Genomic DNA, 18,149 nt, shown 5'->3' on the forward strand with positions numbered 1-18,149 from the left:
ACTCTGTGTTGTTGTCTGTTCACACTGCTATTGTCACGTTCCTGACCTATTTCTGTTAGTTTGTTATATGTGTTAGTTGGTCAGGACGTGAGTTTGGATGGGCATTCTATGTTTTCTGTTTCTGTGTTGGTTTATTGGGTTGCCTGGTATGGCTCTTAATTAGAGGCAGGTGTTTGGCGTTCCTCTAATTAAGAGTCATATTTAGGTAGGCGTTTTCACAGTGTTCGTTGTGGGTGGTTGTCTCCTGTGTCTGTGTATATGTTTGCACCATACGGGACTGTTTGCGGTTTGTTCGTTTTATGTAGTCTGTTCCTGTTCATTGCGTTCTTCACGTTATATGTAAGTTCGTCGTTCAGGTCTGTCTGCATCGTTTATTTGTTTTGTTTGTTTATGCAAGTTTAGTTTGTTTTTCCGTCCTGTTCAATAAATCATGTCATTTCACTACGCTGCGCCTTGGTCAACTCACTCATCGAAAGAGAACCGTTACAGAACCACCCACCAATCCAGAACCAAGCAACGTAATGTCGAGCAACGGGAGAGTATACAGTACTTGTGAAGTTGGGAGCAGGTATTTAACGGAGAAGGACCATGGGCTAAAGTGAATCACCGTCCATGGGAACAGCTGGAGGCAGTTCGGAGAGCGGAGGAGAAGAGAGAGAGGAACCGGCGTTATGAGGGGACGCGTCTAGCCCCCCCAAAAATTTCTTGGGGGGGCTAAGAGGTAGTGGGCCAAGGGCAAGTAGGAGACCTGCGCCCACTTCTCAGGCTAACCGTGGAGAGCGGGAGTACGGGCAGACACCATGTTATGCAGTAGAGCGCAGGGTGTCTCCTGTACGTGTGCATAGCCCGGTGCGGGTTATTCCACCTCCCCGCACTGGTAGGTCTAGATTGGGCATTGAGCCAGGTGTCATGAGGACGGCTCAACGCGTCTGGTCTCCAGTGCGTCTCCTCGGGCCGGCATACATGGCACCTGCCTTACGCATGGTTTCCCCGGTTCGCCTACATAGCCCGGTGCGGGTTATTCCACCTCCCCGCACTGGTCGGGCGACCGGGAGCATTCAACCAGGTAAGGTTGGGCAGGCTCAATGCTCAAGAGAGCCAGTACGCCTGCACGGTCCGGTATTTCCGGCGCCACCTCCTCGCCCCAGCCTAGTACCTACAGTGCCTACACTACGCACTAGGCTACCAGTGCGTTTCCAGAGCCCTGTTCCTCCTCCACGCACTCTCCCTGTAGTGCGTGTATCCAGTTCGGTGCCTCCAGTTCCGGCACCACGCACTAAGCCACCTGTGCGTCTCCAGAGCCCTGTACACAATGTTTCTTCTCCCCGTACTAATCCTGATGTGCTTGCCCTCAGCCCGGTGCCACCAGTGCCGGTACCACGCACCAGGTATAGAGTACGCTTTGAGAGTCCAGTGTGCCCTGTCCCTGCTCCCCGCACTAGCATGAAGGTGCGTGTCCTTAGCCCGGTGCCTCCAGTTCCGGCACCACGCACCAGGTCTACAGTGAGCCTTATCCGGCCAGAGCCATCCGTCTCCCCAGCGCCATCTTAGCCATCCGTCTCCCCAGCGCCATCTGAGCCATCCGTCTCCCCAGCGCCGTCTGAGCCATCCGTCTGCAATGAGCCTGCAAAGCCGCCCGTCTGCCATGAGCCTGCAAAGCCGCCCGTCTGCCATGAGCCTACAGAGCCGTCCGCCAGACAGGAGCCGCTAGAGCCGCCCGCCAGACAGGAGCCGCTAGAGCCGTCCGTCAGACAGGATCCGCCAGAGCCGCCAACCAGACAGGATCTGCCAGAGCCGCCAACCAGACAGGATCTGCCAGAGCCGCCAACCAGACAGGATCTGCCAGAGCCGCCAACCAGACAGGATCTGCCAGAGCCGCCAGCCAGACAGGATCTGCCAGAGCCGCCAGCGAGCCATGAGCAGCCAGAGCCGTCAGCGAGCCATGAGCAGCCAGAGCCGTCAGCGAGCCATGAGCAGCCAGAGCCGTCAGAGCCATGAGCGTCCAGAGCCGTCAGCCTGCCATGAGCGTCCAGAGCCGTCAGCCTGCCATGAGCGTCCAGAGCCGTCAGTCAGCCATGAGCTGCCCCTCAGCCAGAAGCGGCTAGTAATCCAGAACTGCCCCTCAGTCCAGAGCTGTCTCTCTGTCCGGAGCTGCCCTTCAGTCCGGAGTTGCCCCTCTATCCTAAGCTACCTCTTTATCCTAAGCTACCTCTTTATCCTGAGCTACCTTGTCCCGGAGCTGTACTTTATCTTGGTGTTGCCCCTTAAATTAGGTGGGGGAAATAAGAGGGTGGTCATGAGAAGGGGTAAACGTAAACTGGGATTGACTATGGTGGGGTGGGGACCTCGTCCAGAGCCTGAGCCACCACCGTGGTCAGATGCCCACCCAGACCCCCCCCTAGACTTTGTGCTGGTGCGCCCAGAGTTCGCACCTTATGGGGGGGGTTATGTCACGTTCCTGACCTATTTCTGTTAGTTTGTTATATGTGTTAGTTGGTCAGGACGTGAGTTTGGATGGGCATTCTATGTTTTCTGTTTCTGTGTTGGTTTATTGGGTTGCCTGGTATGGCTCTTAATTAGAGGCAGGTGTTTGGCGTTCCTCTAATTAAGAGTCATATTTAGGTAGGCGTTTTCACAGTGTTCGTTGTGGGTGGTTGTCTCCTGTGTCTGTGTATATGTTTGCACCATACGGGACTGTTTGCGGTTTGTTCGTTTTATGTAGTCTGTTCCTGTTCATTGCGTTCTTCACGTTATATGTAAGTTCGTCGTTCAGGTCTGTCTGCATCGTTTATTTGTTTTGTTTGTTTATGCAAGTTTAGTTTGTTTTTCCGTCGTGTTCAATAAATCATGTCATTTCACTACGCTGCGCCTTGGTTCGATCACTACTCCTCCTCTTCTGATGAAGAGGAGGAGGAATGCCGTTACAGCTATGCTTTATCTTGGCCAGGTCGCAGTTGCAAATGAGAACTTGTTCTCAACTAGCCTACCTGGTTAAATAAAGGTAAAATAAAAAATAAAAAAGACAAGGGGCGGCGGACTATGTATTTTTGTCAACAGCAGCTGGTGCACGATATCAAAGGAAGTCTTGAGGTTTTGCTCACCTGAGTCAGAGTATCTCAGTGCGGTCTACATCTTATATCTACCTAGAGAGTTTTTCATCTGTATTTTCCGTAGCTGTCTACATACCACCACAGACTTAGGCTGGCACTAAGACCGCACTCAATGAGCTGTATTCCGCCGTTAACAAACAGGAAAACACTCACCCAGAGGCGGCGCTCCTAGTGGCTGGGGACTTTAAAAACTTTAATCAGTCTTTCCAAATTTCTATCAGCATGTTAAATGTGCAACCAGAGGGGGAAAAAAACTCTGGACCACATTTACTCCACACACAGAGATGTATACAAAGCTCTCCCCCGCCCTCCATTTGGCAAATCTGACCATAATTCTATCCTCCTGATTCCTGCTTACAAGCAAAAATTAAAGCAGGAAGTACCAGTGACTCAGTCAATGAAAAAGTGGTCAGATGAAGCAGATGCTAAGCTACAGGACTGTTTTGCTAGCACAGACTGGAATATGTTCCGGGGGCATTGAGGAGTACACCACATCAGACATTGGCTTCATCAATAAGTGCATCGATGACGTCGTCCCCACAGTGACCGTACGTAGATACCTCAACCAGAAGCCATGGATTACAGGCAACATCCGCACTGAGCTAAAGGCTAGAGCTGCCGCTTTGAAAGAGCGGGACTCTAACAAGCTTATAAGAAATCCTGCTATGCCCTCCGACGAACCATCAAACAGCCAAAACATCAATACAGGACTAAGATCGAATCGTACTACACCGGCTTTGATGCTCGTCGGATCTGGCAGGGCTTACAAACCATTACAAACTACAAAGGGAAGCACAGCCAAGAGCTGCCCAGTGACATGAGCCTACCAGACGAGCTCAAGAAAACGTACATTGTAGAAATCGTAACTCATCGCTGCTGTAAATGGTTTATGGAATTAGGAATGGAATTTTCCATTCCTGGGTTTAAACAGGATTTTTGTCAATGTTGTTGTTGCTTAAAATAGCTACCAGCTGGATCCCTGGTTTATGGGGAGAATGGTACTGTGTTAATCATGTCAGAAGATGACAAGCCTAATCCCCTCCCTCAATGGGCCGCCACTGCCCCTCCCTCCCTCATCCTGCCTCGATGGGCCGCCACTGCCCCTCCCTCCCTCATCCTGCCTCGATGGGCCGCCACTGCCCCTCCCTCCCTCATGCTGCCGCCACTACACTTTTCTTCGCTACAGTCTGTCACCTAAATGTGTTTTATTGGAAAGGCTCTTGCAGATAGTATTTGCGATTAGCGTGAAATAACAGAGAGAGAGAGAGAGAGAGAGGTGGTGCGTAAATCCTCTTTACCCTGGTGTTTTTAATCCCTCCCTCGGCTCAGTTCTGGCTGAGGCCTTACGGATGTCGTCAATCAAACGAAGCGACAGCAGCGTGTCATGTGGAGGGAGATGGGGAGGCGGAACTTAGCAACCGATAGAGCCCTAGTAGCCTAGAACCACTCAATCTCAATTCATCTTTCCACAATCTTCTCCTAAACAGTATAGGAGGAGAAGGTCCAAGGTCCCTCCTCTCTGGGAGGATGAGGAGGTTGAGGAGAGAGGATCGAGGAAACATTAATTGAGACTGAGCCTCTATCGATTCTGAATTGAGAAAGACCTTGTACTAAAACACATGACTGCTGCACCAGAGAAGTTCTGTTTTTGAAGTTTTCCCTGCATGGAGCAAGTTTAGACCTTACCAGGTCTGTCTGTCTGTCTGTCTGTCTGTCTGTCTGTCTGTCTGTGTACTGTACTCCATGCTAAAGGTCAACGCTAAATGCCACAAAAGGCAGATCCTTTTAGTTGATAACAGAAAGCGGCCACATGGTCTGTTCACTCGCTGCAGTACTTACTGTTTCTGAGGCTAATCGGTTGTGATCTGACTGAAATGTTTAAAAATGTATGGCATGATAACAATTTGATTTGATCTCTGTTTAGTAGTCAGTCAGTCCTGAAAGGGAACTGGAAGGGGAACGTTTGTCTGATAGACTCTTCACCAACAGCCTGGGATCACCGGAGACAAACTGATAGACTTCACCAACAGCCTGGGATCACCGGAGACAAACTGATAGACTGTTCACCAACAACCTGTGATCTGTTGTGTGTTGCTACAGTATGCAGCCTCCTTTGGTAGTGAATCCAGTCCATTTCAGACTATCGACTTGAAAGAGGCAATTATGATGTTGTTATATAGTAATGCTGGACACTATTCAACACCTAGAGGCCTATCAGCTGTCTCTATCCAGCTGTGATAACAACCTTTGGCCTGGGAAGGGGGTGAATGTGAGAGTCGCAGACATGAAAGAAGCAAGGAGGAGGAGGTGATAGACTGGATAAATGTAATAGAGGGAGGGGTGATCAACTGGAGACAAATTACTGATGACAGGAGGAAGGAGCAGGAGGGAAAATCAGACTGCTGAAAACAAACAATGAGGAGAAGACAATATCCCTCACAGTGAAATGAAAAGAAATACAAGAGAGAGAAAGAGAGAAAGGGAGCGCGAGGAAAATACAACAACAGAAGAGAGAGAGGAGGGAAGCTTTTAAGAGTCTGACTATCCTGTACTGTGGGCTGCTGTTCGTTTCAGAGCCGATACTCAATTATTAAAGACCTACTGACGACTCTGGAGAGAGAGGGAGTGGGAAGAGGGAGTGAATGGGAGAGAAAGAGAGAGGGAGTGGGAAGAGGGAGTGAATGGGAGAGAGAGGGAGTGGGAAGAGGGAGTGAATGGGAGAGAAAGAGAGAGGGAGTGGGAAAAGGGAGTGAATGGGAGAGAAAGAGAGGGAGTGGAAAGAGGGAGTGAATGGGAGAGAAAGAGAGAGGGAGTGGAAAGAGGGAGTGAATGGGAGAGAAAGAGAGAGGGAGTGAATGGGAGAGAAAAAGAGAGGGAGTGGAAAGAGGGAGTGAATGGGAGAGAAAGAGAGAGGGAGTGGAAAGAGGGAGTGAATGGGAGAGAAAGAGAGAGGGAGTGGAAAGAGGGGGTGAATGGGAGAGAAAAAGAGAGGGAGTGAATGGGAGAGAAAGAGAGAGGGAGTGGGAAAACCTTATCTGACATTAAAACATAGGATTACACCAATGTACACACACTGGTTCAATCAACCTTACGTTGAACCAATGTGGAATAGACGTTGAATTGACGTCTGTGCGCAGTGGGACCTGAGCCTTCCCCTCACGTGAAAATAACTTTTTAATTTGTTGATTTGTACATAAAGAACATGAGTTTCCACGTCTTGCCGACTGACTCCCAGTGTACAGAAATAGAGACGTTATCGTTGACATCAAGCTCAAGCTGGTTCTTACTGTATTCCGCCATTGTGTATTTGACAGCAATCACACAATATGGTTTCCCATCTGTCCCGACAACAAAGCATCTCTTGTCGTGTTTAGATGAAAACCTTTGAGAGAGGCTTTCTAAAATGCATGACATTATGACAACTGACTTGGAATGATTGAGAGTGCACTATTGTTTTAATGTACATGTTATGCTAATGGGATAAATAACAGATTGAAGTGAACTTAAAGAAATGTGTGTCACAAAACCAATCTGCCAACTCCTTTCAGTTTAGTCTCTCTCTCTCCTTTTCTCTACCTATCCCTCATTACCCCTTTCCCTCCCTACCTCTCCCTCCCTTCCTCTCTCCCTCCCTCCCTACCCCTCTCCCTCCCTACCCATCTCCCTCCCTTCCTCTCTCCCTTATTTCACTTATATTTCACTGTATCACAATTCCAGTGGGTCAGAAGTTTACATACACTAAGTTGACTGTGCCTTTAAACAGCTTGGAAAATTCCAGAAAATTATGGCATGGCTTTAGAAGCTTCTGACAGGCTAATTGACATAATTTTAGTCAATTGGAGGTGTACCTGTGGATGTTTTTCAATGCCTACCTTCAAACTCAGTGCCTCTTTGCTTGACATCATTATTTCAAAAGAAATAAGCAAAGAACTCAGAAAAAAATTGTAGACCTCCACAAGTCTGGTTCGTCCTTGGGAGCAATTTCCAAACTCCATCTGCACAATCAATAGTACGCAAGTATAAACACCATGGAACCACGCAGCCGTCATACCGCTCAGGAAGGAGACGCGTTCTGTCTCCTGGAGATGAACGTATTTTGTGCGAGAAGTGCAAATCAATCCCAGAACAACAGCAAAGGACCTTGTGAAGATGCTGGAGGAAACAGGTACAAACGTATCTATAGTCACAGTAAAACAAGCCCTATATCAACATAACCTGAAAGGCCGCTCAGCAAGGAAGAAGCCACTGCTCCAAATCCGCCATAAAAAGGCTAAACTACGGTTTGCAACTGCACATGGGGACAAAGATCGTACTTTTTGGAAAAGTGTCCTCTGGTCTGATGAAACAAAAATATAACTGGCCATAATGACCATCGTTATGTTTGGAGGGAAAAGGGGGACGCTTGCAAGCCGAAGAACACCATCCCAACCGTGAAGCACTGGGGTGGCAGCATCTGTCACGGCCGTCAAATGAAGTAGACCAAAGCGCAGCGTGGTGAGCATACATATTCCTTTTATTATTAGGATGACGCAGACAAAAACAATAAACTATACAAAAACAATCGTGAAGCTTAAGGACTATAGTGCCACAAACAAAGTTAACTTCCCACAAAGAAAGGAGGGAAAAGGGTAAGTATGGTTCCCAATCAGAGACAACGATAGACAGCTGTCCCTGATTGAGAACCACACCCGGCCAAAACATAGAAATACAAAAACATAGAATGCCCACCCCAAATCACACCCTGACCAAACCAAAATAGAGACATAAAAAGGCTCTCTAAGGTCAGGGTGTGACAGCATCATGTTGTGGGGGTGCTGTGCTGCAGGAGGGACTGGTGCACTTCACAAAATAGATGGCATCATGAGTGAGGAAAATTATGTGGATATATTGAAGCAACATCTCAAGGCATCAGTCGGGAAGGTAATGCTTGGTCGCAAATGGGTCTTCCAAATGGACAATGACCCCAAGCATACTTCCAAAGTTGTGGCAAAATGGCTTAAAGACAATAAAGTCAAGGTATTGGAGTGGCCATCACAAAGCCCTGACCTCAATCCTATAGAAAATGTGTGGGCAGATCTGAAAAAGTGTGTGCGAGCAAGGAGGCCTACAAACCTGACTCAGTTACACCAGCTCTGTCAGGAGGAATGGGCCAAAATTCGCCCAACTTATTGTGTGAAGCTTGTGGAAGGCTACCCGAAATGTTTGACCCAAGTTAAACAATTTAAAGGCAATGCTACCAAATATTAATTGAGTGTATGTAACTTCTGACCCACTGGGAATGTGATGAAAGAAATTAAAGCTGAAATAAATCATTCTCTCCACTATTATTCTGACATTTCATGTTCTTAAAATAAAGAGGTGATTCTAACTGACCTAAGACAGGGAATTTTCTTAGGATGAATTGTCAGGAATTGTGAAACTGAGTTTAAATGTATTTGGCTAAGGTGTATGTAAACTTCCGACTTCAACTGTATTTATAAAGCCCTTTTTACATCAGCCGATGTCACAAAGTGCTGTACAGAAACCCAGCCTAAAACCCCAAACAGCAAACAATGCAGACGTAGAAGCACGGTGGCTAGAAAAAACTCCCTAGAAAGGCAGGAACCTAGGAAGAAACCTAGAGAAGAACCAGGCTCGGAGGGGTGGTCAGTTTTTTGAGAGTACATGGCCATTAAGGCCAGATTGTTCTTCAAGATGTTCAGAAGGAGATGGGGAAGGACTCTAACCTTGAGGGATTTTGTCTGCTGTGTCTGTATGTCTGTCTAATCTAGACAATGCTTCAGTGAAGGTGGTTGCAAACTCGTTTGACTCAAAACTAGGAGAACAATGAGAACAATGAGAACAATGAGAACTCTGAGAACTCTGAGAACAATGAGAACAATGAGAACTCTGAGAACTCTGAGAACAATGAGAACTCTGAGAACTCTGAGAACAATGAGAACTCTGTGAACTCTGAGAACAATGAGAACTCTGAGAACTCTGAGAACAATGAGAACAATGAGAACTCTGTGAACTCTGAGAACAATGAGAACTCTGAGAACTCTGAGAACAATGAGAACTATGAGAACTATGAGAACTATGAGAACTATGAGAACAATGAGAACAATGAGAACAATGAGAACTCTGAGAACTCTGAGAATTATGAGAACTCTGAGAATTATGAGAACAATGAGAATTATGAGAACTCTGAGAACAATGAGAACTCTGAGAACAATGAGAACTCTGAGAACAATGAGAACTCTGAGAACAATGAGAACTCTGAGAACAATGAGAACTCTGAGAACTCTGAGAACTGTGAGAACTCTGAGAATTATGAGAACTCTGAGAATTATGAGAACAATGAGAACAATGAGAACTCTGAGAACAATGAGAACTCTGAGAACAATGAGAACTCTGAGAACAATGAGAACTCTGAGAACTCTGAGAACAATGAGAACTCTGAGAACAATGAGAACTATGAGAACAATGAGAACTATGAGAACTATGAGAATTATGAGAACAATGAGAACTATGAGAACTCTGAGAACTATGAGAACTCTGAGAACTATGAGAACAATGAGAACAATGAGAACACTGAGAACTCTGAGAACAATGAGAACTCTGAGAACTCTGAGAACAATGAGAACAATGAGAACTCTGAGAACTATGAGAACTCTGAGAACTCTGAGAACAATGAGAACTCTGAGAACTCTGAGAACTTTGAGAATTATGAGAATTATGAGAATATTGAGAACTTTGAGAACTCTGAGAATTATGAGAACAATGAGAATATTGAGAACAATGAGAACTCTGAGAACAATGAGAACAATGAGAACTCTGAGAACTCTGAGAACAATGAGAACAATGAGAACAATGAGAACTATGAGAACTATGAGAACTATGAGAACTACGAGAACAACGAGAACTCTGAGAACAGTGAGAACTCTGAGAACAATGAGAACTCTGAGAACTCTGAGAACAGTGAGAACTCTGAGAACAGTGAGAACTCTGAGAACTATGAGAACAATGAGAACTATGAGAACTCTGAGAACTCTGAGAACAATGAGAACAATGAGAACTCTGAGAACAAATAGAACTCTGAGAACAATGAGAACTCTGAGAACAATGAGAACTCTGAGAACTCTGAGAACAATGAGAACTATGAGAACTCTGAGAACTCTGAGAACTATGAGAACTCTGAGAACTCTGAGAACAATGAGAACAATGAGAACTATGAGAACTCTGAGAACTCTGAGAACAATGAGAACTCTGAGAACAATGAGAACTCTGAGAACTCTGAGAACAATGAGAACTCTGAGAACTCTGAGAACAATGAGAACTATGAGAACTATGAGAACTCTGAGAACATTGAGAACAATGAGAACTCTGAGAACTCTGAGAACAATGAGAACAATGAGAACTCTGAGAACTTTGAGAAATCTGAGAATTATGAGAACAATGAGAACATTGAGAACAATGAGAACTCTGAGAACTCTGAGAATTATGAGAACATTGAGAACAATGAGAACTCTGAGAACAATGAGAACTATGAGAACAATGAGAACAGTGAGAACTCTGAGAACTCTGAGAACAATGAGAACTCTGAGAACTCTGAGAACAATGAGAACTCTGAGAACTCTGAGAACAGTGAGAACTCTGAGAACAGTGAGAACTCTGAGAACAATGAGAACTCTGAGAACAATGAGAACTCTGAGAACTCTGAGAACTCTGAGAACTCTGAGAACAATGAGAACTCTGAGAACAAATAGAACTCTGAGAACTCTGAGAACTATGAGAACAATGAGAACTATGAGAACTCTGAGAACAATGAGAACTCTGAGAACAATGAGAACTCTGAGAACAATGAGAACTCTGAGAACTCTGAGAACAATGAGAACTCTGAGAACAATGAGAACTCTGAGAACAATGAGAACTCTGAGAACTCTGAGAACAATGAGAACTATGAGAACTATGAGAACAATGAGAACAATGAGAACTCTGAGAACTTTGAGAACTCTGAGAATTATGAGAACAATGAGAACATTGAGAACAATGAGAACTCTGAGAACTCTGAGAACTCTGAGAATTATGAGAACATTGAGAACAATGAGAACTCTGAGAACAATGAGAACTATGAGAACAGTGAGAACTCTGAGAACTCTGAGAACAATGAGAACTCTGAGAACTCTGAGAACAATGAGAACTCTGAGAACTCTGAGAACAGTGAGAACTCTGAGAACAGTGAGAACTCTGAGAACAATGAGAACTCTGAGAACAATGAGAACTCTGAGAACTCTGAGAACTATGAGAACTCTGAGAACTATGAGAACAATGAGAACTATGAGAACTCTGAGAACAATGAGAACTCTGAGAACTCTGAGAACAATGAGAACTCTGAGAACAATGAGAACTCTGAGAACTCTGAGAACAATGAGAACTCTGAGAACAATGAGAACTCTGAGAACTATGAGAACTCTGAGAACTATGAGAACTCTGAGAACTATGAGAACTCTGAGAACTATGAGAACTATGAGAACTATGAGAACAATGAGAACTATGAGAACTCTGAGAACAATGAGAACTCTGAGAACAATGAGAACTCTGAGAACAATGAGAACTCTGAGAACTCTGAGAACAATGAGAACTCTGAGAACAATGAGAACTCTGAGAACTATGAGAACTCTGAGAACTATGAGAACTCTGAGAACTATGAGAACTCTGAGAACTATGAGAACTATGAGAACTATGAGAACAATGAGAACTATGAGAACAATGAGAACTATGAGAACTATGAGAACTCTGAGAACAATGAGAACAATGAGAACTATGAGAACAATGAGAACAATGAGAACAATGAGAACTATGAGAACTATGAGAACTCTGAGAACTCTGAGAACAATGAGAACTCTGAGAACAATGAGAACTCTGAGAACAATGAGAACTCTGAGAACTCTGAGAACAATGAGAACTCTGAGAACAATGAGAACTCTGAGAACTATGAGAACTCTGAGAACTATGAGAACTCTGAGAACTATGAGAACTCTGAGAACTATGAGAACTATGAGAACTATGAGAACAATGAGAACTATGAGAACAATGAGAACTATGAGAACTCTGAGAACAATGAGAACAATGAGAACTATGAGAACAATGAGAACAATGAGAACAATGAGAACTATGAGAACTATGAGAACTCTGAGAACTCTGAGAACTCCGAGAACTCCGAGAACTCCGAGAACAATGAGAACTCTGAGAACTCTGAGAACTCTGAGAACTATGAGAACTATGAGAACAATGAGAACTATGAGAACTATGAGAACAATGAGAACAATGAGAACTATGAGAACAATGAGAACTCTGAGGACTATGAGAACAATGAGAACTCTGAGAACTCTGAGCCATCCACAATGCTATGTAGACTAGATTCATTATCAAAGATTTGTCCTGTTCTACCATATCTGAAAATCATACCGTTTGCAGCTTGACTTGTTTGGAATCTCTCATATCCCCACTAAGCAGCGACTCTAAAGGGATAACAAATATTCTGTTCATCGCCATAACGCACTAATGTGATACTTTATGATACTTAAAGTTCTCTCTCTCTCTCTCCCCCCTCAGTCTTTGTAGTAGCAGCCAGTCTTCTCGTGGTTTGGAGGCCTACGCCCATCTCACTACCCAGAAGCCATGGCAGATGAAGCAGACATGCGCAATGAGCTGGAAAACCTGCAGGCGAAGGCAGATCAGATAGCCGATGAGGTAAACACACACACACACACACACCTCACACACCCCTCACACAAACCTCTCACACACCTCATACACCCCTCACACAAACCTCACACACCTCACACACCCCTCACACAAACCTCACACACACACACACACCTCACACACCCCTCCCCCAACCTCTCACACACCTCATACACCCCTCACACAAACATCTCACACACCTCACACACCCCTCACACAAACCTCACACGTGAGTGACGGCTCATAGTAGACCGTCGTCCTTTCATTCACACACATGAGATCCACATCAGGGCTCATATCTGAACAGCGTCTTAGAGGAAGAGTGCTGATCTAGGAACAGTATTGTATTTTAGATCAAAATGAATATGATTATACGTACAGGGGGGCACCTGATCCTAGATCAGCATTTCTACTCGGATATGTTTTTTGGAACACCTGAGACAGAAGCATACAACTAGACATCTGTTCCACATCATAGCTCTATCAACTAGACATCTATTCCACATCAGAGCTCTATCAACTAGACATCTGTTCCACATTCAGAGCTCTATCAACTAGACATCTATTCCACATCAGAGCTCTATCAACTAGACATCTATTCCACATCAGAGCTCTATCAACTAGACATCTGTTCCACATCAGAGCTCTATCAACTAGACATCTGTTCCACATCAGAGCTCTATCAACTAGACATCTGTTCCACATCAGAGCTCTATCAACTAGACATCTATTCCACATCAGAGCTCTATCAACTAGACATCTATTCCACATCAGAGCTCTATCAACTAGACATCTGTTCCACATCAGAGCTCTATCAACTAGACATCTGTTCCACATCAGAGCTCTATCAACTAGACATCTATTCCACATCAGAGCTCTATCAACTAGACATCTATTCCACATCAGAGCTCTATCAACTAGACATCTGTTCCATATCAGAGCTCTATCACTAGACATCTGTTCCACATCAGAGCTCTATCAACTAGACATCTGTTCCACATCAGAGCTCTATCAAATAGACATCTGTTCCATATCAGAGCTCTATCAACTAGACATCTGTTCCACATCAGAGCTCTATCAACTAGACATCTATTCCACATCAGAGCTCTATCAACTAGACATCTGTTCCACATCAGAGCTCTATCAACTAGACATCTATTCCATATCAGACCTCTATCAACTAGACATCTGTTCCACATTCAGAGCTCTATCAACTAGACATCTATTCCACATCAGAGCTCTATCAACTAGACATCTGTTCCACATCAGAGCTCTATCAACTAGACATCTGTTCCACATTCAGAGCTCTATCAACTAGACATCTGTTCCATATTCAGAGCTCTATCAACTAGACATCTATTCCACATCAGAGCTCTATCAACTAGACATCTATTCCATATCAGACCTCTATCAACTAGACATCTGTTCCACATCAGAGCTCTATCAACTAGACATCTGTTCCATATCAGAGCTCTATCAACTAGACATCTATTCCATATCAGACCTCTATCAACTAGACATCTGTTCCATATCAGAGCTCTATCAACTAGACATCTGTTCCATATCAGAGCTCTATCAACTAGACATCTGTTCCATATCAGAGCTCTATCAACTAGACATCTGTTCCATATCAGAGCTCTATCAACTAGACATCTATTCCACATCAGAGCTCTATCAACTAGACATCTGTTCCATATCAGAGCTCTATCAACTAGACATCTATTCCACATCAGAGCTCTATCAACTAGACATCTATTCCACATCAGAGCTCTATCAACTAGACATCTATTCCACATCAGACCTCTATCAACTAGACATCTGTTCCACATCAGAGCTCTATCAACTAGACATCTATTCCACATCAGAGCTCTATCAACTAGACATCTGTTCCGTATCAGAGCTCTATCAACTAGACATAGCCTATATGGGGCTTTGCAAGTCATGAATTTGAAATATGTTTGAGTGCTGTTTGACTATAAATAGGCTGTATTGCTCTAAGCTAAGCTGAGTCAACCAGACCCTGCTGTGTTTACACAGCTTGGTCACTCAATATGTCAACCAGCTTTGGCCTTATATCGAGCACTGTGTTTTGGTTTCCAAGGATAGAAAGAGATCAAATCTGTGTATGTAAATCGCAATATAACTATTTTTTTATAAAGCTCATTGAGGCTGATCCATATTTATTTAATTGTATCAATTGAACACTGTCTAACAGTATACCCATTTGGCTTCCATGGAGAGAAAGAGATCTCATCTTTATATAGATTATGATAGGACCTTTGTTGATTCTTTGAGGTCGAGCCAGCAATAGGACTGCCTGCCAGGGGTCAATAATAACAGACAACCAGCCATGGACCAATTTTTTCAGCCAAATCCCACTTTGTGTCAAGAGCACTTGAGTATTTGGGCCTGCTAGTGTGGGGAAAAAACCTGTCACGGCGCAGGAAGGAGTCTTTCCAAAATGGCCGTCAGTCTGGTCTGGGTTGGTCGTCAAAAAGATGACAACATATGATATAATCAGACATCAACAAAGATAAATCTCCTGCCTCGTGACCTACATGTGTCTCTGAGAAAAGTGTAATATGATGCGTTATTATAATTACCCCGTCTGTCGCCCCGCAGGGTGAACGTGTGGCGTCCGAGGTCGGTAACAGGCATTGTCTAATATCTCACCCTTACTTCACAACTGTCGCATGTAGCCCACTGTCCTTGGGTTCATTTGATCACAGATTGACAATGCGTTAGAAATCTCACATTAATAATCTCACATTAATAATCACTGGCTCAGTCGTCTTGCTATCCACGTCACTGTTATTCTCTCACTATTCTCCTCTGTCATCGAGCCCTGCTTTTCAACTACCGTTAGTCAGCCATAAATTATATTTGCCATAAACTAAGTATCATGGATATATGTCCTACTGTGTCTATGTCCCTGTGGTTTTGCTGTGTGTGTTTTGTGTGGGTGAGGTTTTAGACAGTGTTAACTGTACATCTCTCTGGCCTGTCCTTTTCTAAGGAGAGGGGCGCTACCTTAATTCAGATGGCCAGAATAATAGACTAGTTCAAATGGACCTATTAAACATTCGGGAAGAGATAATGTAATCCAGCCAGGCTCTGGAGAGAGAGGGAGACGAGAGAGGGGGAGAGATTAGAGAAGTGGAGGGAGGGAGGGAGGGAGGGAGGGAGGGAGGGAGGGAGGGAGGGAGGGAGGGAGGGAGGGGCATGGTAGATAGGGAGGGAGACATTTAGAGGGAAATATTGTTATGTAAAAGCAGATTGTTGGAAAAGGAGGGAGGGAAGAGTGAGGAGAACAGGTGATAAATTCAGTAGGAATGTGAAGACTTGGTAACTCACTGTATCCATGTTAATGGTACATCCTCCTATAGACCGGGAGCTCCAAATATTGGCACAGTGACTCAATTGTTGTTGTTTTGACTCTGTACACCAGCATTGTAATTTCTAAACGGTTCACCCAATATGGATGAAAATACCCTCAAATTAAAGCTGACTTTAACATCGTAGTCATTGTATCATTTCAAATCCAAAGTGCGGGAGTACAGAGCTGAAATACTAACCCGGTCAATACAGGAGGTGATCCGATTATTATTTAATTTTTGTATTATGTAATGATTATCTTGTTTATGGAATGGATTCACTGAATGAAAATGGAGTTAGAATTGGGTTGAAATGGAGTTCCAAAAGAGTTGACACCAGCACTGGTTACAGGTGTGTTCATCACCAGGTGTATTCATTACCGGGTGTATTCATCACCGGGTGTGTTCATCACCGGGTGTGTTCATCACCGGGTGTGTTCATCACCGGGTGTGTTCATCACCGGGTGTGTTCATCACCGGGTGTGTTCATCATCATTCATCATGTGTATTCATCACCAGGTGTGTGGTACAGTACAGTAGTAGAGAAGAGATTCATCTGACAACTCTCTAATATGGGTATTTTCTCTCCACAGTCACTGGAGAGCACTCGGCGTATGCTGGCCATGGTGGAGGAGGTAAGGTCATCTTAACATTACACACATACACACACCACACGGTTTTCTTATTCAAATTGAGAGACAGATCTAATTTCCTGATAGAATGTAAGCGGCTGTATTTCCTTGAAGGTGAATGGAGAGTTTCGTCCGGGTTTGATTACATACATTTTTCTGTAAAATCTATTTACATCATAGAGCGTGACTCTGCCCAGTTGAGGGACTAGCGTCACTCCTACTTGCCGGAAGACAAATGGCTGAGTAGTGATTTTTAAATGTACTGTCAATCTGTGGCTGTATCTGTTTCCTGAGTGCTTTAAACGGTATAGGCAGAGGATGAAGGGCCAATATCCCAGTATGTATAATGCATGAGTAGCTCTCAGTGTAACTCCCCAGATGGTCTCCTCCAGGGGATATAGGCACATACATCACCCGGGCTGTCTGTAAAGTAGAGCTGGACCACGGAGAGACAACACAGTCTGTAATCCTGGGCCTGGGGCGGCAGGGTAGCCTAGCGGTTAGAGCGTTGGACTAGTAATCGAAAGGTTGCAAGTTCAAATCCCCGAGCTGACAAGGTACAAATCTGTCTTTCTGCCCCTGAACAAGGCATTTGGTTAACCCACTGTTCCTAGGCTGTCATTGTAAATAAGAATTTGTTCTTAACTGACTTGCCAAGTTAAATAAATATGGTAACGTTCCAACAGCTAAAGCCCTGGCGAGGAAGGGGTGGGGTTTATCAAAGGACTATGTGCAAGAGTTGACACCAGCACTGGTTACAGGTGTGTTCATCACCGGGTGTATTCATTACCAGGTGTGTTCATCAAGTCATATATGCATAGTCACTTTAACCATATCTATATGTACATACTACCTCAATCAGCCTGACTAACCGACGTCTGTATGTAGCTTCGCTACTCTTATAGCCTCGCTACGGGATTTAGCCTGTCTTTTTACTGTTATTTTATTTCTTTACCTACCTATTGTTCACCTAATACTTTTTTTTGCACTATTGGTTAGAGCCTGTAAGTAAGCATTTCACTGTGAGGTAATACCTGTTGTATTCGGCGCACGTGACAAATAAACTTTGATTTGATTTGTTATGACAAATCCTAGAATAGTGTGTTCTTTGTTCCGATATTGTTGTTCATTCACACATTGACGAATGACATCAAAACATCACTTTTGTAATTGTAACTCTTTCACGGCTATGAGGCTGGGTTGTGGAGATAAATAACACATTACTTTATCTACCGAGGCATTGAGAAACCTACCCCACCCACCCAGGTCAATACTTTTCCAATTATCCTCTGTAGCACAGGAGC

At 44.3% G+C, this 18,149-nt stretch overlaps 2 protein-coding genes across 5 annotated transcripts in view; both read left to right on the forward strand.

Moving 5' to 3' along the window:
* The window catches only part of LOC129811386 (synaptosomal-associated protein 25-B-like), an 83,457-nt gene that overhangs the window by 34,822 nt on the left and 30,486 nt on the right, over positions 1 to 18,149 (forward strand). For all 4 annotated transcript variants that reach the window (XR_008752872.1, XR_008752873.1, XM_055862646.1 and 1 more), the window contains exons 2-3: positions 12,708 to 12,845; positions 16,807 to 16,848. Coding sequence is in view for 2 of the 4 variants with exons in the window: in XM_055862646.1 (XP_055718621.1) it covers positions 12,774 to 12,845; positions 16,807 to 16,848 (114 nt within the window). In the remaining 2 variants the exon portion in view is untranslated. The remainder of the gene's footprint in view (positions 1 to 12,707; positions 12,846 to 16,806; positions 16,849 to 18,149) is intronic.
* Positions 522 to 12,574, forward strand: LOC129811226 (putative uncharacterized protein DDB_G0282133). The gene is made up of 6 exons (XM_055862385.1): positions 522 to 539; positions 8,930 to 10,025; positions 10,072 to 10,088; positions 10,184 to 10,655; positions 10,738 to 10,754; positions 10,859 to 12,574. The coding sequence occupies exons 1-6, from the start codon at positions 522 to 524 to the stop codon at positions 12,572 to 12,574; spliced, it is 3,336 nt and encodes a 1,111-aa protein (XP_055718360.1).

This window comes from Salvelinus fontinalis, chromosome 15 (assembly GCF_029448725.1).
Source record: "Salvelinus fontinalis isolate EN_2023a chromosome 15, ASM2944872v1, whole genome shotgun sequence".
In the NCBI taxonomy this organism is placed as follows: Eukaryota; Metazoa; Chordata; class Actinopteri; order Salmoniformes; family Salmonidae; genus Salvelinus; species Salvelinus fontinalis.